General features: G+C 33.7%; 4 protein-coding genes across 4 annotated transcripts; 2 read left to right on the forward strand and 2 right to left on the reverse strand.

Annotated features, from left to right (window-relative positions):
* Positions 1–302: 302 nt before the first annotated feature.
* Positions 303–2165, forward strand: LOC137810659 (uncharacterized). The gene is made up of 3 exons (XM_068612046.1): positions 303–905; positions 1046–1188; positions 1705–2165. Exons 1-3 carry the CDS (start codon positions 641–643, stop codon positions 1813–1815), a joined length of 519 nt encoding a protein of 172 aa, XP_068468147.1. The 5' UTR covers positions 303–640; the 3' UTR covers positions 1816–2165.
* Positions 2166–7656: 5491 nt separating this feature from the next.
* LOC137810660 (disease resistance RPP13-like protein 4) lies at positions 7657–9787 on the reverse strand. Its single transcript, XM_068612048.1, has one exon. The coding sequence runs from the start codon at positions 9439–9441 to the stop codon at positions 7717–7719; it is 1725 nt and encodes a 574-aa protein (XP_068468149.1). The 5' UTR covers positions 9442–9787; the 3' UTR covers positions 7657–7716.
* Positions 9788–13225: 3438 nt separating this feature from the next.
* LOC137810663 (large ribosomal subunit protein uL10-like) lies at positions 13226–15530 on the reverse strand. Its single transcript, XM_068612050.1, has 5 exons — positions 15111–15530; positions 14911–14979; positions 14355–14453; positions 13699–14091; positions 13226–13619 (listed from the first exon to the last, which is right to left on the reverse strand). The coding sequence occupies exons 1-5, from the start codon at positions 15366–15368 to the stop codon at positions 13473–13475; spliced, it is 966 nt and encodes a 321-aa protein (XP_068468151.1). The 5' UTR covers positions 15369–15530; the 3' UTR covers positions 13226–13472.
* Positions 15531–16527: 997 nt separating this feature from the next.
* Positions 16528–18936, forward strand: LOC137809039 (uncharacterized). The gene is made up of 6 exons (XM_068610181.1): positions 16528–16600; positions 16710–17096; positions 17311–17503; positions 17851–18400; positions 18626–18814; positions 18895–18936. The coding sequence occupies exons 1-6, from the start codon at positions 16528–16530 to the stop codon at positions 18934–18936; spliced, it is 1434 nt and encodes a 477-aa protein (XP_068466282.1).
* The last annotated feature ends 6935 nt before the right edge of the window (positions 18937–25871 follow it).

Genomic DNA, 25871 nt, shown 5'->3' on the forward strand with positions numbered 1-25871 from the left:
AAAGAATCTTGTTCAAAGGCACGCTTTGAGTCCGAATTCTTATTTTATTGTCCTTATTGTTATAATTATTGGTATTTTCTGATTTTTGGTTATATAGTAGTAGCATAGATAATACGTATGAAGCATTTGTCTTACCTTAAATCTAAATGCTTGACCGCGTCGACATCGCCGAACATATCCGTCCAAATTTCTTCATCTTTCTCATCTCTCCACGTGGCATTTGCACCATTTCTAGAGGCTAGTGCCGGTGCCAATCACTTGTTGCCCAATACTAAAATAATTAACCACTATGTCGAAACATTATCTTACTAGATTCACAATTATTAACGAAAACGTTCACAATATTTTTGTCATGCCCCCCTATGCAATTTAAGGCCAAATATCTTGGGCTTAAATTGACCACCCTATCATAATAATAATAATAATAATAAAACATGTTAGTTGGGAAGAGGCTGGTTAAAGAGCTAAGAGTCTTAGAACCTGTTTTTACTATATTTGTGGGGTGCTAGAAGGAGCTGTATAGATAGAGACCTTTGCTTACTTCACTTCCTTCTCTTCATTCATTCATTCATTCATTCATCCATTCTTCCTTATCTCTACCATTTTCTTCAATCTCTCTTGCCACAAGCTAATCTGAGACATGGGGAATTGCCAAGCTGTGGATGCTGCTGTGCTTGTGATCCAACACCCTTGTGGGAAGATAGAGAGGTTGTATTGGCCAGTCACAGCAAGTGAGGTTATGAGAACCAACCCAGGTCACTATGTGTCTTTGATAATACCATTGCCTGTGCCACCACAGGACCAGAATCAAGACCAGAAAACGGTGCGTTTCACCCGCGTTAAGCTCCTCCGGCCTAATGAGACTCTCAACCTTGGCCATGCCTACAGGCTCATCACCACTCAAGGTATGGTGCTATCAGATCTCTGTCATGAATAAATTCTACTTTTTGTGTTCAAGGGTCAATTGCTGTTTTCGAAGGGTCTGTGTTTGTTTGGTTTCATCATTTCATGTGATTCTAAGAACTTCTTCTGTTTCTGGTTTTAGAGGTTATGAAGGTTTTGAAAGCAAAGAAGCATGCAAAGACAAGGAAGCCACAGGCTGAGACAGTTGAGAAGGCACACACAATACAACCGGAGAAGCAGAGTTCAGCCAGTGAGCCACACACAGGAGGGGAGTCTACACACCAGGTATGTCTCATGTCAACACTCCTTTTCCACTTTTCCCTTTAAATTTAACTATTATTCTATGAATAATATTCTAGTAGGTTGTGTTTTTAGTACACCCCAATAGTGAATCCACTCAAGACTTTGATCTATATACCATGGCACATGTTCTATAGATGCTGAATCTCTCTACTGTATATCTATAGTATATATATATATATATATATATATATATATATATATATATATATATATATATATATTAAACAAGATATACATATATTTATACCATTATTTCATGCAATCCTTAACAAAACATGCCCTGGATGTTATAACTATGAAAGTGTGAAACTCTAGCCGTTATGTTTCTTTTGAAACAATGCAAATGAGTGATCAAAGCCAAATGAAATATAATCCAATAATTTGACAGCCATAATTTTGCTAGAAATTAAGTTTCAGACAACTTTTATCTTTCAATTTTTGAAGTTTTTATCCTCATCATTGATTAGTATCGATGCTAAAAAGTCTAATGAATTCCAGGGAACGAGGGCAGAGAGACACAGGCCAAGGGCGAATTCAGCAAATCCTGCTGTTGTGAGGTCAAAATCCTGGCGCCCTTCATTGCAGAGTATTTCAGAATCCGCAAGTTGATTGGTGCAAACTGCAAAGTTGTGACATGTACAGTGGCTCATAGAGTATTATATGATAGCCACTAGAATGTTCAGATGTTCCTACTGGAGGATTCATTACATGGGCATGGAAATTCATCAGACGTTTCAACCAAGATTTCTCTTTCATCGCCAATCATACCCTTAACTGCAGAACCATGCTCCAGTGGTAGCATGTTTGTATAGCCCCCCCACCAACAAGAAGAAAAAGAATAGAAGAGTAATGAATGTAAAAAAATTTTAGAAGTGAGTTTTCTGATTGATATAGTTACAGCATCCACATCTTCCTTTTAGTAATTATATATTTAGCAAATAAGCAATTCTTACGTACAACTTGAAGGGATCTTATTTATAACAAGAAAAAAAAACCATGAGGTGGAAATTATATCAGTGGAGTTCCCAACTTCCAACATTCAAGTCTTTATGACGCTCTTGGTAACCAGCATATCCGTGAAATGTTTCACCAGTAATGTGCCAGGATCTCTCCATAATCCTCAAATATCTGTTTTCCAATTAAGACCGGTTAAAATTTATCTTGGAATTTAGCTATTCCATCATTTGTTTCTAGGCACAAGCATAAAGGACAAGTAGCACGTCAAAACATTGTCAGCTTTGGACTAAACATGACAGAAAATTTGAAATACTTTAATAGAGGTTTTCCAAAATTTTATGCTGTCTTTCAAGTATTTTTTTTGTTGGGGTTCAATAATTGTAACATTCATATCAGCTCCCGCTTTCTAATTGAAATGTAAATGAAAATTCTTTATTGCAAAAGAAAATAAATACAGTAACATATTATTACAGACATCTGAATTTAAGGAAAGGTTTGCTCTAACTCTGAAGTGTTATGAACCACGGAATCCTGACCATGGCTTGGCTCAGATTCTCCGTTTTGTTAAAAGAAATCAATCACATATACAAGAGAATTTAACTTTTCACTATGTGTGCAAAATATAACAGCAGAAGTCACAAAACCACCAGCCTTTTATTGTTTGTGCAATAGGAATTTGAAACAAGCAATGTTTTAATCAACAACTCAGTCTCTAATATACTGTAACTACATCAAGAAAGTCTCTAATATAATATCAATTCAAATTAATTATAAGAAATTCTTGACCCTTAAGCTATTAGTACATTAGCATGTAGGGAAGAAGCCAAAAATCTATCCATCAAGTTAGGATGGGTCCATAATCATAACTGCATATATGTAGCAACTAATTACTAGTATGGACCTGCTATATCAAGAACCAACAAAGAAGCACTTCTTATTATGAACCAACATGCAAGATGAACTCCTATGAGATTCATGATAACAGTAATAGTTATTACCATTGTAATATTCTTTTATAATGTACCTACTGTATTTGTGATGTTTTTGTCTTTAAATAAGGCCATATAACTCATTTACTAGATTTCCATAGATCAGAAAGTCTAATATTCGGCTACTATTTCCATCATTTCAACCATCCAAAGAATTGCATATAACTTCATGTGTCATGATTAGACCCAAATCAGACAGTCTATCTCTACTGATTGAGACCAGAAATAGACAACCAGGTAAACCTACCTTGGGATTTTTTTGGCCATCATTAAGGAAAATTAAGTAATTATAACATACTGTCCACCAAGGACCACAAATCAAATCTGCAATAAATTTTCAATTACTCTGAAAGGCAAAAGAAATGGGTCATATAAAATAAAGGCACATGCAAATGGGGCCTGTGTTGTGACTCATCAGTAAACAATTGCGATATTCTTATTAATGTTACACTGTTTCTTCTAGGAAAAGAATGTTGGCCACAAACATTAATGAACAAATTCCTTTAGTTGTACCAATATTGGCCACAGAATCATGAAATGAGAATGTCCTTAATGTGGGCATGGTAATCAATAAGCTTATTATCAGTGAATTAAACACTGGTCTTTCAAATTCAATTTAGGATTGCTCATGATAATTATAGTGATTGAATTCTCTGTCCCCATTTCCAGCCTTCTTTGACGGTTCCAAACTGAAACTCAAGTTTATGAATAGAATATTATGATTTAGAAGAAACAAGAAGAGATGAACAAAACCCTTTATGATCAGCATTCTTTTTCTAAACACATTGCTTGAAAAGATTAACACAGAGTAGCATATGATAATTGACCTTTGTTCTTTCAAGAAAGATGTTGGAGATCAGATCATAATTCACAGGGAAACTAGTCAAAAGCAGATTTTCCTCTTTATATGCAATCAATGAAGTTCACTAACTGCATAAACACCTCTTACCAGCATAGCCCTTGTTCTAGTACTTAAACTATGAGAAGTAGAATTTTTAAACACCAGTATCAAAACTAAAGTAGCATAAAGATGTATAAGAACAAAGAACTGTTTAACAACAGAAACAGTCACGTTCTCCTTCTCTGCTGTTGATGGATGAAAGGATGAGTTATTATCGTGCAAGCAAAAGCTGTTTTCATCTCTAAACTACAAGTTCTGGGATAGGATAACATTAACATTAAAGATAATCAAAGAAAGAATTAAAAGATTGAAATATCGATTAATAAGCTGCTTGATTCAGTTTTTTCACATGGAAAATACTTTCACTTTTTTTATGACTTCTTTACAGAACAATATTCTATTATTATAATAGATTATTTTGAGTAGTTTCTGGAAAGAAAAAGCTGTAATTATAATTATCTTTTATCAAATAAAATGTTTTTATGATTAAAACCAGATAAAAAAATCCTTATATATATATATATATATATATATATTCTGTAATTTTTGAAATTACCTTGCTTGAGAGCTTATATATGCATCCCATGGTGGAAGTCATTCTGAGAAATTTTGGTCTGTTATATGTTCCTTCACAGCAAGGTAAACTATAACAGAACATTGAAAACAATAAGATAATGACAAAGAGTTTGTTTGTTTGGATTATAGTTAGGAAATTAAGCAATGTTAGGTTAGACTTACTTAGATTGAAAAAAATTACATTTTACATTATTATAGCTTTTCAAGTAACTGAAAATTTTGGTGTACTTTGTTTTTGAATAAATTAAAAAAAATAAAGTTTTCAAATATATCAGCATAATGTTTAATGAAAACTAATTAAAGTTTCAAATAAAACCCAGCAAACACAAACACGATTATACCAACAACACGAACACACATGTTACCAAAAACATAAAATAGAATGTGAATTCAGTTACCAAATAAAATGTAGTTAACAAAACCTTAATATCCTTGTTCAATTTACATCGAACTGTTTTTTATTCAGTCAATTTTTTTGGTAAAATTTAGCGTCTCCAAGTTATCATTTAATATATGTATTCTCTTTGTTCACAAGAAACTTGGAGAATTTTGTTTAGTTCAAATTGTTTTTTGTATTTATTATTAAATCTTACAGTTAAAACATAAAAAATAATGACAAAAGTGTGTAATTTAGTAGGATAATAGGTTGTTAGTTTATATTTAATCATTTATTTTAGATAAAATATGTAATAAACCTTTAAAAATCAATTTAACAGATTTTCTCTTATTTTTGGCTCAGAGTACAATTAGTAATTTTAGGGTAACAAAGTTTGGGATAGGGTAAAAATGTTAACATGGATTATCATGGCCGAAAGAGTCCTTAGTCAAATTCTCCCTACACCTGGCCAATTATGAGCTATACCTAGACTTCTTATAAAATTTTCAAAATTACCTTTCATTCTCGAATTAAAAATATACATTTTGGAAAAATAAATTTAGAATAGATTATTGTATTTTGGAAATAAAATTTTATAATAGAATTTGAAAATCAAAATCTCATCTGAAATTTATGGAAAAACAATTCCAAAATAAAAAAATACGTTATGGAACAAAAATCACAAAAAAGAAAAGCTGATAGGTAGTTCAAAAAAGGATTTTCATAATTTAGAAAAATATTCTAAAAATCTAAATCCAAAACCGTGTGTTCTGAAAAAGGATTTCTAGAAGTATATTTTTATTCACACCCTTTTATTTAAGGGCTCTTTTATAATTCACATAAAAAAAATGGGTGAAGATTCAAATTGAGGGAGTGTAGAAAGTAATTGTTTAGTCCTTATTTATTTGGGCACAAATTTCAATTCATGGACAACTTTAGTGAAAAGATTTATTGGACCAAAAGCATGGGAAGTTGGCAACAAATGCGTCAGCATCCAAATAGATAAGTGATATAATATAGGCAAATTTTTCCAACACCTCCATATCTTGCATCTTTATATATATATTTTTAATTTTAACAATATCATTTTGAGTAAGGTGGAGAATATGGTGTCTTCTTCTTCATTTTCAAGTGGAGGTAATTTTTTGTGGTGATTGGTGATAAACATTGATGGTTGAGATAAGTTTTGTAGTGTTTTTACTGATGGTGGTTGTGTTTTCGTTTGCTTTTTCTTTTCATTCTTTTGGAACCCACAAAACCCAGAATAAAAAACTCAACAAAGTGCAAAAAATGAAGTAGAAAACTAAAACAAAAAATATTCTCGTCAATTCTTTAAAACATACTCAAATGATAAAACTGTTCTCTCAAATGTTGTGGTTGGAGAAGAATGGAAGGTTGCAATAGGAATGGAGGTGCAGTGTACAACTGAGATTATTTGAAAATGTGAGGTTATGTTTTCATTTAGGATTATTTAAATTTTTTTAAAAGGTTAAAACTGACTTTTCACAATTAATACAAAGGTGTAGAGGGAAGGTATGAAGGTGGATGGAGAATTTGATATATATATATATATATATATATATATATCACTACAATTTTAGAAACCAAAATAATTAGTTACTATATTAACTAAATTAGAGACTATTTTATAAATTATAAAAAATGTTGGTATATAAAGCAGATTCTATTATTAATAAAAATTTATAAATTAGTTTATAAATTGGTATCTAACTATTAATAAAGTTTTAGTTACTAACTACTTTATATTCTAAATTAGTCACTATTAGTCTTTTAAAGACTAATTTACAATATAAAATATTAGTAATTAAAACCTTGTTAGCTAATTTAGATATGAATTTAGAAATTCTCTTATAAATTTTTATTAATAATAAAAACTACTTTAGATATCAATTCAATGCCTATACTTGTACCAAGCCAATGCGGAGATTCTCCATCAACATCGAGACTAGTTTGGACAATACTCCTAGGACGAGTTCATTTGTTATCCATATAGTTCAGTGGGTGAGCAATTCTTGTTAGGCAAACTTTTTAATTAAGACTTCTAACGGTTTAACTAAGACTCCCAACCGATCTATTTGTTGGGCAATAAAGCATGTTTATTAAAGTTTTAAAATAATGTTTTAAATGATTTTGTGTCACAAATGTTGTTATCTTTTGTTTTTCGTTGTATGATTTGATTGTATTCGATGATGAAATGTATGGTTGATTATTATTATTATTAAATTTTAAATTAGTCTCTAATTAAGTAACTAATTTTATCATTTTTAGAGAAAAAAAATTAGTTTTCAAAATCAATTTTTCTTGTGATGACGAAAAGACTTATGTAAGAGCGTCATTTGTAAGTGGAGAGACATTTATGACATTTATGTGATGTTTAACTCAATTCTCATTACGAGATCATTATTCCAACTCAAACTCAAACAAATAGTAGAACATTTTCTATAGAAGAGTTTGCCCCCATCGGCTAAGAACAGAATTAATGATTAAGGTCATTTAATAATAACAGTTGATACATATACGTTGATTATATGTACTATAAGAATTTACATGAAACAAAAGTGTAGTTAGTATCATACATTGAAAACATAGGTTGAATTTGTTTTCACTCTAAAACCTAGACACACTCTAAATTTTGATACAAACAATTATATACAATTGATCAGCAAATAGCATTATCACATGAGGTATTTTCAGCTCCTTTCAGAATCTCCCCATTCAATGCCCCATTCAAAGTGTGCATAGTTTAGAACATGTTTTATTTCTACAAACCATAATGAAGGAAACAACATGTGCAAAGTTTTTAGGTTAACATTCAAATGGTTTAAGTACTTGAGACGTAAGATGTTCAACCAGGGGAGCTTGTCATAAATTTCTCCATGTTCCATATTGTTTAGTTTCCCTCCCGATATATTTAGCTCTTTCAATGAGAAGGGTAGACTCCCAGGCTTCAACCACTTTGGAAAATTTTGTCCAGGAAAACCTTCAAGATGCAACTTTTCCAAATTTGAAGGCAAAATTACCTTGACATCAGTGTGCGTTGCAGTAGACACACCCCATGATATTTTGAGATAATGAAGAGTTGATAAATCTTTTAACCTCTCAAAATCTCCATCTTGGATAACAGCCTCACTTCCAATATGTATGCTGAGTTTCTCTAGTTTTTTCAAATTTTCAAGATCTGATATTTTGTAAGGAGTCTTGCTAGAACTATCTATTACAAATCCCTTCAACACTCGAAGCTCAGTCAACTTCTCAATACCCTTTGGCATTCGCCCTAACAAGTAACACTCAGACAGATCCAAATGTTTTAGCTTTTTCAATGATGCAATATCGTTAGGTAAGGTTTCTAGATTGTGACAGGCTTTGAGATCTAGAGTTTCTAGGCCCTCAAGTTGAAAAATGCAGGTTGGAATCTCAGATATTCTTGATATCCCCCGAAGGCTAAGATACTTCAAGTACTTGTGATCCGTCAACTCCTTTAAGAATTCTTCACTCTCCACTTCAATATGATGTGAAGCAGAATGTTGCAGCCAACGACCGAGATGAAGCACCTCCAAATCCTTCAATTTGGCCATCCATTGGAATCCAAATTTAACATAACTTGTATTGACATTAAAAATGGATGTCCAATGATTAGATTCAAAACCAAGTTCATCATCACTTAGTTTAGCTTCTCGTTGGTCAAGAATTAAACTATGATACGAAGGATCATTACCATGAGATGAGATTATTCGTGAATAAAATCCAGAAGGTTGGTTCTTATGATTTTGTGACAGTATGTTATTATGAACCCAAGGATTAACTTTAAATTTATTCACATGGGGACATTTTCCTTGACGATGTGGTACAATTAGATTGCAATGCAAAAGCTCAACAAACACATCCTCACCATCTTCCTCTCCATGGATGTCACCCATCCCCATCCACCATGCTATAATATTCCTTTTACTTGTAATGGCATTTTTAGGGAAAGATAATAGAGACAAGAAGCCACGTTTATGACAAAGATGACCAAGGTTCAGATAATTTACCTCATACTTTTCAAAGTCCTGAAGTTGGCTTGAAGGGAGTGCTATATTCAGATCTCGTAATGATTTGCTTGATGACTTTGTAGCTTCTGTATTACTGCTTTGAATAGCATCACCTGGGAGTAACTTTTGAGCAGAATCCATTATTCTCGTGCAAATGTCTTTCTTCTCTTTCATCAACGTATCTATGTTGGACTTGCGAATATAGCCATCCACTACTGATAATGTGTCAAGGAGTTCTTCTTCATTTTTCTTCACCAAGGAAAAGATATCCTTAATGTTAATCAACACAGACTTCAAATCCTCCAAATTTTCCTGTGGTTCAACTGTCCTCAGACGCTTCAACAATAAAGGGACTGCTTTCTTGGGATTTGTTCGAATGGACATTCTTTTTCTGCAAACAAGATTAAGGGGCAACGTGGTGGGAGATTTTGTGACTATGAAAAACTAATGAAGGAAATAGTATTTTTTTTGCAATTGCAATAAGATTGAAGGACACAGTGGTAGGAGATTTTAGGACTTCAAGAGAAAAAATGGGTGATTTTGTGACTTTATGCAAAGAGAATAAGGAATTGAGTTGTGTAGATTTTGTGACTTTATGAAAAATTGATGGAACAAAAATATACTTCTACAAAAAGATGATGGGAAAGTGGTGAAAGGTTTTTCAAGTTCATCAAAATTATGAAAGAAACCGTGTTTGAGTTTATGAAAAATTGATGAAAGAGCCACAATATATATAGATTTAGTAAAGTATAAATTATGACATCAATATCATAACATGGAATGAGAATGACAAAAGTCATCCTTTTCTCAATATGGAGTTTAACTTGTATTCGCTCTAAATGTTTATATTTGGAGTTGAAGTTATTTTAATATATGTTGCTTGTATGGTATGGTTTCAATATTAAAACTCTTAATGAACTATTATATTTTATAACTACATGATTTGTTATCTTTCCTTGGTTTACTTTGGTAAGAAATTATCCCAATAGACAATTAAGAGAACCGAATAAGAAGTTTGACATCATTCTTTTCTTCCCAAGACGAATTACGCAGTAGTGTTTCTATCCTTTATTTCACAAAGGTATTCATTTCTTGAGGGTGAAGTATAGAAGAATAGCGGTTTTAAAACATTCTTAATATTGTGATTATAATATCAATTTGGTAAAATGAATATTCTTACAACATTTCCTTTACCTAGTGCAGTATTTCAGCATCATTTCCTTTACATTGATATATTAAGGCTTTGGTAATGTGAGTGATATCTGACGTGCAAAGTAAAATGTTCATATTCTTCTTCGCTTTCTCTGTTTCTTTTCTCGTCCCTTATGCTTCTTCTAACTTGTGGTACACCTCTGAATAGTCAACAGGTGTGTGCTTTAGTGTATGGTGCAATTTCCAGGTGGAAAAAAAGTGCAGTGTATGATCGAATTTCCGGGTGAAAACAAAGGCGTAGTTAGGCCCTCCTTGGGCAGTGCTTGAAAGTGATGCTTCTAAGATCCCCACTATAAAGCAGAGTAGAAAACACACGAGAATATGAATTAAAATGAAAGGCCAACCCCTCACATATTATTGTGCCCGAAGTAGGAAAAAAGTTGGCATAATTCATAGAGATTGCAATACAGAGGAAGCATGCATGGACTAGAAGTGTGAAACGGTTGATTGTGGTGGGATTTTAAGTGGCAATTCACACTCAACTTTGCTGTATTATGACTTTACTATTCCATGGAATTTTCCTACTTTGTATTTCAAATGCATGTCAAATTTGAGGTAATTGTACCTTGATTTTGCTACTACCATACAATAATAACAATACTAATTGTTTTTGCCGGTTGACATCGGTGGACTAGATGGTGGACTTCATTTCTGATTTTTCTTCTCTGCTAAGTTTGGCACTCGGCTCCGTTGGACAGAGGGGTTCTACCTGTTGATTACACTCTGACGATCAATAGAGTGAGAGCACTAGAGATATCAAATCAGTTTCAATCTTAGTATTCAGAAACATCGTACCTTCACCGGGGTCTCAAGCCCCTTTTATAGATATCCCGCCAACAACTTTTTCTATCAATAATGTAATCTCAATAAAAGAGCATTTAATCATAACAAAAAAACTAGCTAACGGGCACCACTTATCTTCAGATGCTAACTTCTTTTCAATACAATCATATTGAACGTTTTTGCTTTCATGCTCAGTTCATTGGGACCAAGGCTTTTCAGAAAACACTTTATCTTTTTCAAGCATAGGAACAAAAGGATCATATTCAATTACATCCCAAATTCCTTTATCAATTGATTCTACAAAGATCGTCATTCTTACCTTCCAAAACTGATAATTCAAGTGACATATAGGAGGTAGTTTGTTAATTGAAGCACCCTCCTCAAATGGTAACTTTCCTGTTATTTAAAAAAAAATAGGATCGAAAAATTGAATGACTTTCAAGAACTCAGCTCATGATGCCAATTGTTAGAATTAGAGGCCTTAAACAAGGGTTTAGGGTTTAGGGTTAAGAGGGGGGTGAATTGTTTATGAAAGATTTCGCAAATATTGAAGGTGAATGAAAGAAAATGAGAATCAATCAATTAAAAATTTGTTCAGCTGATTTAAAAAATAGTTTTTCACTTAACAGCAGAAAATCAACCAGTTGTTTTTGCGAAACAATCGGTTGTTTATATCAGCAGTTATAAAATTCAAGCCAAAACATATTTAAAGAGATAAGGGATAGAAAGATTCACACGGGAAATTTATACTAGTTCACTCTTATCCATGGGCTACATCCAGTCCCCAAAAAACCTCTAAGTATTCCACTAAGCAATCAAACACCTTGATTACATAACACACCAAAGTAGTGATCTTGAATCCTTCAAAAACACACACCACCTTTGGCAAACATACCCCAGATCTTAGAACAATATCTGGATTTGGACACCACCAATTCTTATAGAAATACAATAGTCAAGCGCAAAAATGAGTGATAACACCCACCTGGTACAATCACAAATTGAATAAAAAAAGTACAATGCAATCTTATTCCATGAATCAATAAGAATTAGGAATGTAAAACAGATTATATATACTCCAATCAGTTGGTAAAAAGTATTTAATGCAAAAGCCAAATCAATTTTAAAACAAAGATAACATAATAGATTAAATCAGTCCAACTGAATTTTGTTAAGGATTTTAAAAAATCAACGTGTTTTCGGTTGAAATAACAAGTGCATGAGGAATACTTGTTTATGAATTGAATTAATATGCAAAGGATTTTCACAATGTTATTGTATTTTAATTCAATTTATGAATTGAATTAATATGTAAAGGATTTTCACAATGTTATTGTATTTTAATTCAATCCTTAAAATTGATACAATCAAGGAATTTGTTCGCTAACACGATGCAATCGATCAATTTAGTCGAAAAAATCCTGATGGTAAGCATTAAACTGCCTAATTAAACCAAAGTAATTTAAACCGACTTTTAATTATCAAAGCCAAATATTAATTCACCTTATTGTTGACAAAGTGGCGTTTGCAAATTCATCGATTTGAACTTGAATGCAGATTCATCGATTACCCATGGCATTGGTAGCAAAATCTGCTGTCGGAATTATAATTCCTTATGCAATTCATCTACACTTGAGATGAAGGTTCTAGTTTAATAGGAAAAAAATTAACCGGAATCTCAATATCTATCAAATTATGTGATACTAGTTAATTGTAGAATTTTGATTCACAAATCTGCAGTGAACTGTATGGTTGCAAATTGAATTCCGCTAACCCTACCTAGAAAATCCTATTTTATTCTCAAAGTTAGCCACATACATATAACTACATAGATGCACACCCAAAAAGTGTTTAACGGAACAGGAGAATAGGTAAAACAGACAATGGTGAAGGGTTTCTTTATCTTAATTCTTTATGCGTTCATATACTATTTTAGCATAAGTAGAATTTGTAGAGTGCAGTGTAATTGCGTAAATAATATACAATTCACATTCACCATTTTCACTTTTCCTTGATATATCAAATAAATATGAAATGGTTGTTACTATTTTGGATTGGTAATTCTCCTTTCAAATATATTGAAAATATTTATCTCAAACCAACCATGGCAACCAAACCCCATAATATTTGGAATCCCACATCGAAGAACCCACTCGACCTTCTAACAAAACGATTTAATTACAAAAAATTCTGCATACATTGATTTGAAATCTTTAAAATACATTTCAAAGTTCAATCGACGACATATTAAATGTTAGATTAGAATATGGCCATCGACCACTGCGCTTGAACTAAAGAACCAAAATTCCACTTAGGAAAAACAGCAAAACAATAACACCTAAAACAAGAGGGATGAGTTCATCAATTCTAACATCAAAAAAGAAAAAACCTGAAAAGCAACCTCAATACGCATTCACAGTTTAGTCAAACAGACTGAAACCCATGTCATCATCAGATTCTTCAGCTGGCTCTTCCTTCTTTTCCTCTTCCTTGGCTGCTGCAGCAGCTGGAGCACCAGAGGCAGCAGCAGGAGCCACAGTAGCAGCAACGGCAAACTTGCTTGGGTCCTGCATTTAAAATAAAATTTTGTGAATAAGAAAGATTTGGATAAAAGAACTATACAAAATCAAAATATCAAAATATTACCTTGAGATACTCCTTGACCTTGTCAGCCTCAGGGTAAGAATAATCTGTCTCAACTGCAACAGATAGAACATTCTTGTAGGCATTCACAAACATATGTGGTGCAGCTGCAAGGGTTGGGAATGAGATAGCCAATGATAGAGAAGTAACAATTGAAACACCAGAAACAAACTTCTCAATGAGGTCATCCTCAGTAAGATCAAGGACCTCAGGGCTAAATACAGAGCCATTATCATAAACAGAAAGGACCACAAGCCCATATGAGAAGGGCCTTATGCCAAGCTTGGCAAGCAATGCAGCTTCGGAAGATCCAACCTTTTCTCCCTTCCTAATGAGTTCCACGGGGGTAATGATTTCCACAGTACCCTTGTTAATCTTGGTCGGAATGTTAAGGACCTAGAATAAAGAAAATAAACATAAACGTATAATCCAAATCAATAATCAAAATAATAATATGTTAAGAACTACTTATTCTGTTGCAGAAAATGGGAATTATAATTGATTAGAGCAGTTTGTGAAAATTGATTAAAAGTAATATTATTTCTTAGTTTCTGAATAAAGATCATCCTAAAAGTTTTGGTTTACCACTTCTGATGATTTCTTACAATTTGGTCCCAAATATTCGCATCTAGACATTAGTTTTAAAAAAAAACACTAACCTGGAAGAAAGAAGTCTGAGATGGATCGAGACCAGTGTTGCCAGGAGGAACAACGACATCAATTGGAGCAACCAAACCTACACGAGCAGGCGCTCCAACCTGTTGAGATAGATCAAATGCAACAATGTTTGAACAACGAACATTCAAATAAAGGAAAATACAAACACTAGACCCCAGTTGCAAAAAAGAAAAATTAAACTAATTACTTGTAAAACAACAAACCCAGGAAAACGTAATGAATATAGCTCCCCCAGTTTAACAGCTCGGACAAACATTTTAAAACAAAACTTCGCAAGTCATAACATGCAACGAATTGGTCAAAAATCAAAAGACACTATTGGCACTTCCAATGACGAAGTAATCCAGAGCATGATAATATAACAATAAAATATAGAATAACTAATATACTTAAGAGATACATTTACTAACATCAGTTCACGAATTTGTTGAGTAGCACAAATACAAGCAGAAAGGGTAAAGAAGTATCATTATCCAATATCAAGAATGAATAAATAAATAAAAATAAAGTAAAAAAGGATGAAAAATATCCCTTTACCTTGTACTTAGCAACCTCCTCACTGACCTCCTTCAAGTCACCCTTAGTGAAAATCAAACCCACATTGCCCTAATTAAACGCAAAACAAGCTATGTCAACCAAGCAATTAAAACACCAAAACTCTTTACGATTAATTGAACAGAACAAGCATATACAAAGCAGTGAAAGCTTAAATAAAGTTAGGAGAAGAGGAAACTCACGACAAGGAGAGGGATGAGGCTGAGATACACATTGTTGCCGGTTTTCTCAGCATGTATCCTGACGGAGCGCTTCATCATGGTGTTCTTCCCCATAAGGACGACGGAGTCTCCACGGAGACCCTTGCGAATGTTCTGGAGCTGTTTGGATCCAACGTTGTCGGCGTTGACCACGAGGATTTGACCGTAATCATCGAGAAGCTGGCACAGCTTCCCATCATAACTGATCTTCTTCTCCGCCTTGGTTTGCTTCGGTGCCATTGATTATGATGATGGTGTTGTCTGTGACCGTAAGGTTTGCGCGGCAAAATCGAGGGCCAAGACAAAGCTCTGGCTCGGTCAAGGCGGACAGCAAAACGGTGCCGTCTCTTTAACCTCTTCTTCCTTGGGGTGTGCTGCAGAAGACTTACGAGAAGAGAAGCGGACTGGAGTATTTATATGTAGTTAGGGTTTTAGAAACATTTGTCCGACGGCTCGTGTTTGGATAGGCCCAATGGGCTTCAAGTATAACATTTTTTTTAATTTGTAACCTGCCTATAGCATGACAGCTTCTTCATGCACCTCCATGATTTCTTCGGGCACCTCCATAAAGTTTTAAAATACCAAAATTATCCTTCAGTAAAAAGATAAAAATGAAAATATTGTTTCTCTGCTAGTTAAAAAAAAAGAAGTTACTTCGTGTGGTGGGGTGCATCGCTCGAGCTTGAGTGGTGGTGGTCCTTAAAGTGGTGCTGGAGGTGGTGCTTGAGAAGGTGGTTGAAGTGGTGCACGGTGGTAGGTAGCAACGGTGGTAGGTAGCAGCGGTGGTAGGTGGTGTTGGCATTGTCACCGTTGGTGAGGTACATTTTCATTCTCATTCTCATTCTTCTGCCTTAAATAAATATTTTCGCATTAGTTAATCCGGTGGATCTACGGATCACACAATCCGGTGCTTAAGTAAAGCGTTTCGGATTAGATAACTCCTATGCATACCGGATCTGGAACCTGCCAAAGTCATACTTCCAGATTGTGTAATCCGGTACCAAATGAACTATAGATTACGCAATCTGGAAGTGATTTTAGAACTTTCAATATGTCTTACATATTACGTAATTCAGTACTCATTTTGCTATATGAATTTCAATTACGCATTACACAATTTGGAAGACATTTGGAACATCAAACATGACTTACGGATTACATAATCCGAGAGTCATTTTGCTGTGAAAATTTTGACTTATGGATTACACAATCTGGAAGTTACTTAAAATGACTTATGGATTACGTAATCCAAAATTCATTATGTTGTTAAAATTTGACTTATGGATTATACAATCCGGAAGTCATGTTTAAGTTGTCAATTACAAAATATTATGCTATTTTTGTTTTGCATACTTATGTGAATTTATGGAAATTATAATAAAATGAAAATTTATGTTTTATGGATGAAGGTGTAAGTAGGGAAGAATTAATGAATTATGTGCATCAACATGGATTGTTTGAAGGAGACTATGGTATCCATTTTACAATAGATGAGGTGAATAAAATTTCATTTCATTTATGTTTATTGCATTATAATTTGAAGAAGTGATTTTGTATTATTGTTAGAATAACTTTGTGTAGGTGTTCCTTCGCGAGAAGACTTACTTGAATGGGTCTGTAGGGTTGGTTATGGACTTGGTTTTGTTATTGTCATTATTAGGTCTGACATAGCAAATGGTAAGCAAGGGAGAAAGACATATGTCTTGTTAGGCTATGAAAGAGAGGGTAGTTACAGAAAGTACAAGGATGGTTTGGAGGTTAGTGTAACTGGTACTCGAAAATGTGAATGTCCCTTTAAATGGCGAGGTAAACCTGTTGGAAAGGGTCAAGGTTGGGTACTTAAGGTAATATGTGGTACTCATAATCATGATTTGTATGATACCTTAGTTGGTCATCCATATGCAGGCATATTAAAAACGAATGAACATTCAATGCTTGTTGATATGACTAAAAGCATGGTTAAGCCAGGTAACATTCTACGTACTTTGACTATTCTGTGAGGTAAACCTTCACTGGAGTACGTGTCACGAGTCTTCAAATATTGTTAGTGATATTTTTTGGACTCATCCTGATGTTGTGAAACTCTTGAATGCATTTAACATTGTATTCTTAATGGATACAACTTACAAAACAAACAAATATTGGCTGCCTTTGCTTGAGATTGTTGGTGTAACTTGTACAGGTTTGTCCTTTTCTGCTGGTTTTGCATTCTTATCTAGCGAGAAAGAAAAGAACTTCATATGGGCACTACAAAAATTTAGAGGGTCACTTTTGACATCGCATGTGGGACCTGAAGTCATTGTTTGTGATAAAGATCTTGCTTTGATGAATGTCATCAATATTGTGTTTCCTAAAACAAGAAATCTTCTTTGTCGGTTTCACATCAATAAGAATGTTAAAGCAAAGTGTAAAATTTTGGTAGATTCTGTCGAGGCTTGGGAAGTTGTGATGGATTCATGAAAGACTATCATTGACTGTATAGAGATAGCTAAATTTGATGAGTTTGTGAAAATTTTTTAAACTATTTGTTCACCGTGGTCATTACTTTTTGAATATGTGAAGAACACCTGGATTATTCCGCACAAAGAAAAGTTTGTCAAGTGTTGGACAAATTTGATAATGCATTTGGGAAATACAACATCAAACATGTATATGAATGCCTTTACTTTATTTAGAAAGTGTATAACGTGTAATTGTTTTATTATATTTTATACTTATACAGGGTTGAATTAGCTCATTGGTCTTTGAAACGAATATTACAAAATAGCATGGGAGACCTATGCTCGTGTTGGGATGCTATCAAACATGTTATTATACTTCAACATAACGAGATCAAGGCATCATTTCAAATGAGTCTACATGTGATAGGACACACATTCAATGTGCAATTGTATAAAATGTTGGTTGGCTCTATATCTAAACATGCTTTGATTCTCATTGCTGAAGAGTTTGATCGGGTCAATGATGTGAGGTTTGATAGTGAACGATGTGGATGTGTACTTAGACAGACTCACAGATTACCATGTGCTTGTCAGTTAGCCAGGTATGCTATGGGTGTCATTCCTCTTAATGAAGTTCATGTTATGTGGACGAGACTGAGTTTTTCAGGTTTATCTGAATGTGATTCATCATCTCGGTTGTCAATTCAACAAGAATGGGCTGTGATTCTATCCCGGTTCGACGAGGTTGATATTTGTGGCAAAGTGACAATTAAAAACAAGTTGCGTGAAATTGCCTATCCGGACATGACAACATTATGTGCATCACTTAATGTAGTTAAGACAAAAGGATCTCAAAAGAGTCATGCAAATAAATTTCAGAGATCTACAAAATGCACCCCTTCATATTTTGAGCATGTAGATCGCATCCATTTTATGATAGTTCATCATCTTTGAAGACTCGTAAGGGAAAGGTTAAGGTGATGACCAACACCAATGCAATTCCCATGCTTGATCAATTTCATCCGAAATGTCACCCTTATATTTTGGATGTAATAGATGTTAAAGATGATGGACATTTGTGCTATTGCCTCATTGTTGGGGATGAGTGAAGAGTCATGGCCACTCATCAGAATGTATTTATTCAAAGAAATATCTCATTGGCGTGAAGAATACGCAACATTGTTAGGTGGTCATCAACGAGTAGAAGATATCAAGAGGTCCTTACTAGTGGATGAGTTGTCAATGGTAAGTGCATATTCATAAGACTCATGTGCATTGATTAATTGAACTTGTATGCAATCTAATTTCATTATTGCATTTTGCAGGCTAGTGTTGAAAAATGGATGACAATACCAGATATGTGTTGAACCAAGTGGTGTTCAAGCTTTGAAGAATCCAAACCCTTTGAAGGATGTTGAAGCCTTGGTTGTGCTTGTTGTTGCTGTGCTGTTTTAGTTTAGTTCTGGGGTAGTTTGAGGGTTGTAATCCACCTCTTGATTAAATCTAAAGCATAGGCATTCTCAATCTTTTTGAAAGAAAAATGTTTTTCAACTAAGTTAAAACAACCGATTGTTTTGTCGAAACAACCGATTGTTTATACTTAGATGTTTTGAGAAAAGATTGAAAATTGTTTTTTTAAATGGTTGAACTATTAGAACCAAAACAACCGATTGTTTGTTTTAGAACTATAACAGAAAAACTGTTTTATCTTTGACTGAGGTTTAAATGATTTAACTGCTTACACTCCAGTCATTAAATGCTTTGACCAATCTTTAAATGCAATTTAAGAGTTTGTTAAGATTTGATAACAAACAACATCTTTGAATATATTCAGAAAAAACATATTTGTGAAAATAAGTTTTTGAATAAGGGTTTTTCAAAGAGTTGAGATTGCTAAGAGTTTGTGATTGATCAAAGTGTGTGGAATAAGATTATGCTTGTATTGATTTCAGATTATCTTCTGTAACAAGTGTAATCCTTGTACTCTGCTGAACAAGTTTCATTTTTGTGTTTGTTGAGATTGACTGTTCTTGAGGGGATCAAGATCAACAATCTTAGTGTTGGTGTGTTGGCCAAGAACAGTGTGTGTCTTGAGGTGTTCAAGGTCACTTTCTTGGTTGTGGTGTAAGTGATCAAGGTGTGATTGCTTAGTGAATTTCCTCAGAGGTTTTCTGAGAAGACTAGATGTAGCTCTGGATTTGGAGTGAACCAGTATAAACATCTGTGTGCAATCTCTCTATCCCTAACTCTTTAAATTCAGTTTTGTTTGTTGTTTGCTGGTATAAACAACCGATTGTTTCTGTGAAACAACCGATTGTTTTTCTGGTACTGCTGTTTTTGATTGCTGTTTTGGCAAACTGAATTTCTTATCAATTGCTTCTTGAGATAATTTCATTCTTGTTTTAAAAGTTTGCGAAAACCCTCTTTAAACAATTCACCCCCCCTCTAGTTTAAAGTTATCCATTCTAACAATATGGAATACTTAATAGCAAGCAGATACAATATTATCTTAGTTTGTTTGTCATTGAAACAAAATATTACTATTTTTCCATTGCGTACTGCACCCCCTACCGATGCTAGTCTACACCGATTACTATGTATTGGTCATGTGTATGATTCACACTTTGTGCAGGTAAGGTTATTACTCAACACATTATTTATATTCCTTTGTTTGGTAATTTCCATTTGTAGTGCAGGTAAAATTGCTTGATGATTGTCCCATACCTACCGCTGAAATTTTATGGTGTACACATTGTTACCCAGAGACAAGGTTATGGTCATCATATTACATTGCTCGGATGCAATCTTTTACCCAATTAATCAGTATTAGCCCGACATATGTGAACCTTGGAGACGATTGATGTAAACATAATTTATTATGTCGGTTTCTGATGCATAATTTATTACTTAAGTTCTGATTCATAATTTATTACTTCAATTCCAATTCATAATTTATTCGCATTTATGTCAGATAAAAATAAAATAACAAACACTATAACATAAATTAATTAAACCATATTGTACACATACAAAGTTACTATCATTACAATCATGTAATAAAAAAAATATCAACGATGTCCACGAACATTACGTGATCGTCTCGTGTAGACTGCCCCATCATCTGTCACACTCCGGGCTAACTGCAACTTTGCCTCCGTACTCTCATATGCGTCAGTGCCTTAAGTGATCTGACGACAATCTATCATGCGCTGAAGGATACTGACAATGCACCTAAATATACCTTGCACCAATTTCAAAATAATTTAAACTTGTCAAATATATTGTTTAATCACATAATAAAAAAACTTACCGCTTGTGCACGCTCATCTTGAGACGAATGACCTGTCTGCTCAGCATTTGGACTATGAAGGAGATGACGTGGTACAACACTGGGTCGATTTCCAAGTTCATCCCTGCGAATGTATGGGTGTGATACCGTCCTAAACTAAGACATGTACTCAGGAACACATGCAGATGGACTAGAAGCAACTCTTAAACCTGTCACCACGTGGTGATCAAATTGCAACCACCTTTGATCAATGACATGTGCACCATGAGCCTCAGCCGCCATCGGTGATGGTGGAATGCTCTGCTCGTACCCAAATTGGCGCAATACACGCTCAGGCATATGTCTTTGTGATAAGCTGCCCAATCGCAAGTGACCCGAGAATAAATAAATGGTCTCAAATGGTTTGCTCAATCTATGGTCCTCATACGGAGTTCAGATGATGTCATCGTGTGTGACCCCATCCAACTGCACCCGCACATCACCAACTGCGCAAATTTGATGGGCAACAATATACCATGTTGCTCGTGGGTGTACCTCGTCATATGAGGGATTAATATCCTTTCTTCCCATGCTCGAGAAGTGCTCATAAATCCATGCCTACGTAATTCAGCATACTAATTATAAAATATTTAATACAAAACATTATGGAATGTAACATGTGATTGCTAATTATTTGTATGGTTTCATACTTGAACCAATGTCACATAACTGGCCAACTGCTTCGTGTTAAAATAAGATGCATCCCCCAACTTCTCATATAGATATGTAAGTGTTGCTGCTCCCCATGCATATCCATGACACATATGTAGATTGTTGAATAATAATAAGTACGATGTAAATACAAAGGTGACACTTTTATCTGCAAAAATAGTGTATCCAAGAAGATGCAACAAGTAAGCATTGGCAACACACTCCCAAGCCTCCTGAGCGCAACATTCCTCATATATATCTCGAAGCCAACTCAATCGTACGTGGACACCTCGACACTGCCTCATCTTTGCCTTCCCCCAAGTCTCATCCACCCCTAGTAACTCAACTAAAATTGTTACAACTTCGTTGTACTCTAAGGGCACATATGTTGGGAATTAACCCAAAATGGGGTGGTGTAAAAGAGATGACACATCATCAAGTGTGATGGTCATCTCACCTACGGGAAGGTGGAAAGAGTTTGTCTCCTGATGCCACCTTTCGACAAAGGCTGAAATCAATCCATTGTCACCCACTTCATAACTTATATTGCACAAACTAAACAATCCAGAATTTTGTACAAGTAGCTCAATATTAGCATGAGGCATCCCAAATTTACGTAATTTCCTACCATGAGATACCAATTTAAGTTCTCCCCGATCCTAATATAATTTTTTTATATATTAAATATAATTAAATAAATTTAAATAATAATTAATAAAGATAATTTAATTGAAGGTTTTTTCGTTCTTACCTCACCCTCCCAAAGCTTAACAACAACATGCTCAACAAAATTTACCAGTAAAGACATATCAGAAGGTCCTCCAGGAAACCCTTCTCCCTGGTCTACTTGGTCATCATTTTGTAATCCTTGTTCATTGACATTATCAATATGAACATCATCATCAATCCTTTCCTCGACACCACCTCGGTCTCTTCTACGGATGGATGTCGTCGGTCTTCTGCGATCATGATCCTAAGATTCACCACCTTTAGTTTTAGCCATATCTATCAACAACACAATTTGAATTTCAATTATTTACAAATAATGAATAATATAATCATGAATTTGTGTACATAATATAAAATTTAAAAAAGTTTTTAACAAGTGGGTTGGAAACTAAATACATAACAAAAACGCAAAATCACAAAAATGCAAACTTTGTAAGAACACTACCGGATTACATAATCCGAAACACACACACAATGTAAACCTTAACCGGATTACGTAATCCGGAATTACTAAAATACCTAAACCGGATTACCTAATTCAGAATTACTTAAATAACCTAAACTAGATTAAGTAATCCGGTATTACTTTACATTCTCAACTGTACCGGATTACATAATCGGGTGCCTATTACGAAAAAATGCAGGTTTCAAACGGATTACACAGTGAGTACCGAATTATATAGTGAGTATCATATTACACAACAAACGGATTACAATACCGGATTACACAACAACAGGTTTCAAAAGCAATGCAAAATCAGGAAAATTCAACTTACTAACCTGTGAAGAGGGCACTTTGGATGTGTGAGTGATAGAGAATGTGGGGTTTAGAGAAATTTGAGAGATGAAGAGAAAGAAACCTTGGAATGGGGGTGTGGTGCGGCGCCGCTGGAAGGGAACAAAAAGAAGAGGCACGAAGGTGAAAGTGAAGGTTAGGTTAAAGGTTAAAAGTATATTAAAATATTATTTAAATTTTTTAATATTTTTACTAAAGGGTATATTAGTAAATGTGCTTTTAGTATGGGGTGGGAGAAGAAATCATGGAGGTGCAGGAAGAAGTTGTCCTATAGCATTTGCAGTTGGTTTGAACTATTTTGAGATTACCATTATCTAGTTGTCTCTAAAAAAAATCTTTTGTTTAGTAACTAAATGATATCACAATTATTTTTTTGTTGTAGTTAACTTTATTGTTATTTTTATTTAATATTTATTTTTAAAATAATTTACTTAAATTACAATTATTTAAATTTTTATTTCCTAAAATGTAGAGAAATTAAAAAATTCGACATCACCAAAATAAGATATTACGACAATCGAAGTCTTAACTATAGTATATACCAAGGGCATCACCATACACGACAGCCAATTTCTTGAGGCACTCAGTTTTTCTTTCACTCATTACAAGAATAATGTGGTTTAGGTGTGAAGCATATGTTTAATAATATAATTTGCTTTAGTTTAGCACGTTTAACATGTCTTAGACAATCTAACCTTGCTTAAATAGTCTAAACTGTCTATTATAGTTCTGAATTAACCAGGTTAGAATGTCAAATTAGGGTTATGGACTAACACAAATTAAATAATCTAACTTGGGTGTTAAGTTGTCCAATCAAATCACTATATTCATTTCTTTCAAAATTGCATGTTCTCTGTAATTTGATTTAGTTTACACTGTCTAAACTGCCTTAGACATGCGAAGACGAATTGATCGATATTTGCCACAATATCATCAAAAGTGGATAACATTATGGAATGATTGACATAACCATTTAATTGAATACAATTAATTTCACAAAAATGGTCATTTGTGTGATATCACCTCATACAGACAACGATACATTGCATGCACTATTCGATACATATCACATCAATAATCAAGATCCAATGGGGATGTAAGCTCAAACTCAAATACATTTTATTTATTTCTTTGTGCATCAACTCACTTACCATTTAATTTTTCCAACAATATAATACGCCATAAGAGACACATACACCTCAACCATAGACATCTTATCAGGATGTTGGATCTTTCGCCAACATTCACGAGCGTCCACAATCACATATTGGTCAAACTATTTTTCAGCCATCTTTAGTGCTTCCATATGTTGATCATCATCATCACACACCACCACAATCTTTATATCAATATGTTGCATACACATATAATATTTCTCCATCGCAACCACATCTTTTTCCAAGCACATAAAATATGATTGTCACACATATAATGTCTTCCCATTATGGAGCTCAAGTGACAATGCCAAACAACAAGATAATAATAATGATGATAACAATGATCGAGTTGAAATCGATATACTAGTATACAACCTATAAGACAAACTTGAAGACCAACTTGTAACACCAATTTCTATTTATTTTTTACAACCCAAACTAAATTAAATAAACATTTTAATTTCAAAATTAAAGTCTAAATATTTATTTAAAAATTTGTCACACAAATTCTTAACTTGAAAATCTACATGAAATAAATACAATGCAATTTACTGAATAAAAATACATAAAACATTAAATACAAAAAAGAAATCACAAAAATAACCCTAGTTACTTCTAAAAATAAAAAAGAAAAAAAAATTATTTCTGAAGTCGTGGCCAATTTAATTTAAAAATAGATAAAATTTATACACTGACCAAAAATTATATGTACTTACAACATGTGTGGATTAGGTTCTTCCGTTGTGATTGTGTTAATTCAACTAGTTAATTTTAAAGAACCGTTCTTACCAACAATAATTCTCCTTCATAACGAAGTACTTCCTCTTCGGAAACTACAACTTTTTCTTCACCAGGTGAAGAAGACTAAATGTCCTAGCTTCTTATGTCTTTATCTTTTAAGAACACTTAGAAGAGTAGTGTCCTCTTTCAAGACACTTGAAGCATTGAATATTTCATGTTCTAGTTTTTGTAGAAGGTTCCTTATAATTATATTTTTCTTTTTCCTTTTCCCTTTCCCTACCCCTCTCTTTATTATGCAACCTTTCATCTTTATACGTGGAGGCGTAACCTTCCCTCTTAAGCTCTTTCTTGGAATAGGTTCTATAAAGGATAGTCCTTTCGATTGTTAGACTAGCCGGACATCTCAAAGATCCCAACTAAAAGTGTTTGATAAAAGCCATGAATTGAAGTCTTGAGTGAAGACTTGTTGCCTTATGTGTTTAAGTAGCATAGACTTTGTTTTGGTTGTCTTGAGTTATCTTTTTCCTTTAGTAATGATGAAGGGTCCAAGAACAAAATCATTTTCAATTGGTTTAAATTGGTTTTTAATTGGTTAAAAAGATTTTCAACTGATTAAAAATGTTTTCAATTAGTTAAAATTTTGTTTTCTGGAAAGTTGTAGTTTTTCAATTGATTAAAATTGTTTTCAACTAGTTATAACCCTTTGCCATCAAGCACAAATTTGCCTCTTCATCTCTATTTGATGATTAGTTAGAGGAAGATACATCATTATCTTGCCAAGCAATGTAGGCTCTTTTAGCTTTGCCCTTCTTCTCAAATTTCTTACTTGCTTATCTCTCTTTGGTTTCATTGTTGGGACAATCAACTTTGAGATGATCCTGTTTACCACATCCAAAATAG

This window comes from Phaseolus vulgaris, chromosome 2 (genome assembly GCF_000499845.2).
Source record: "Phaseolus vulgaris cultivar G19833 chromosome 2, P. vulgaris v2.0, whole genome shotgun sequence".
Taxonomy (NCBI): domain Eukaryota; kingdom Viridiplantae; phylum Streptophyta; class Magnoliopsida; order Fabales; family Fabaceae; genus Phaseolus; species Phaseolus vulgaris.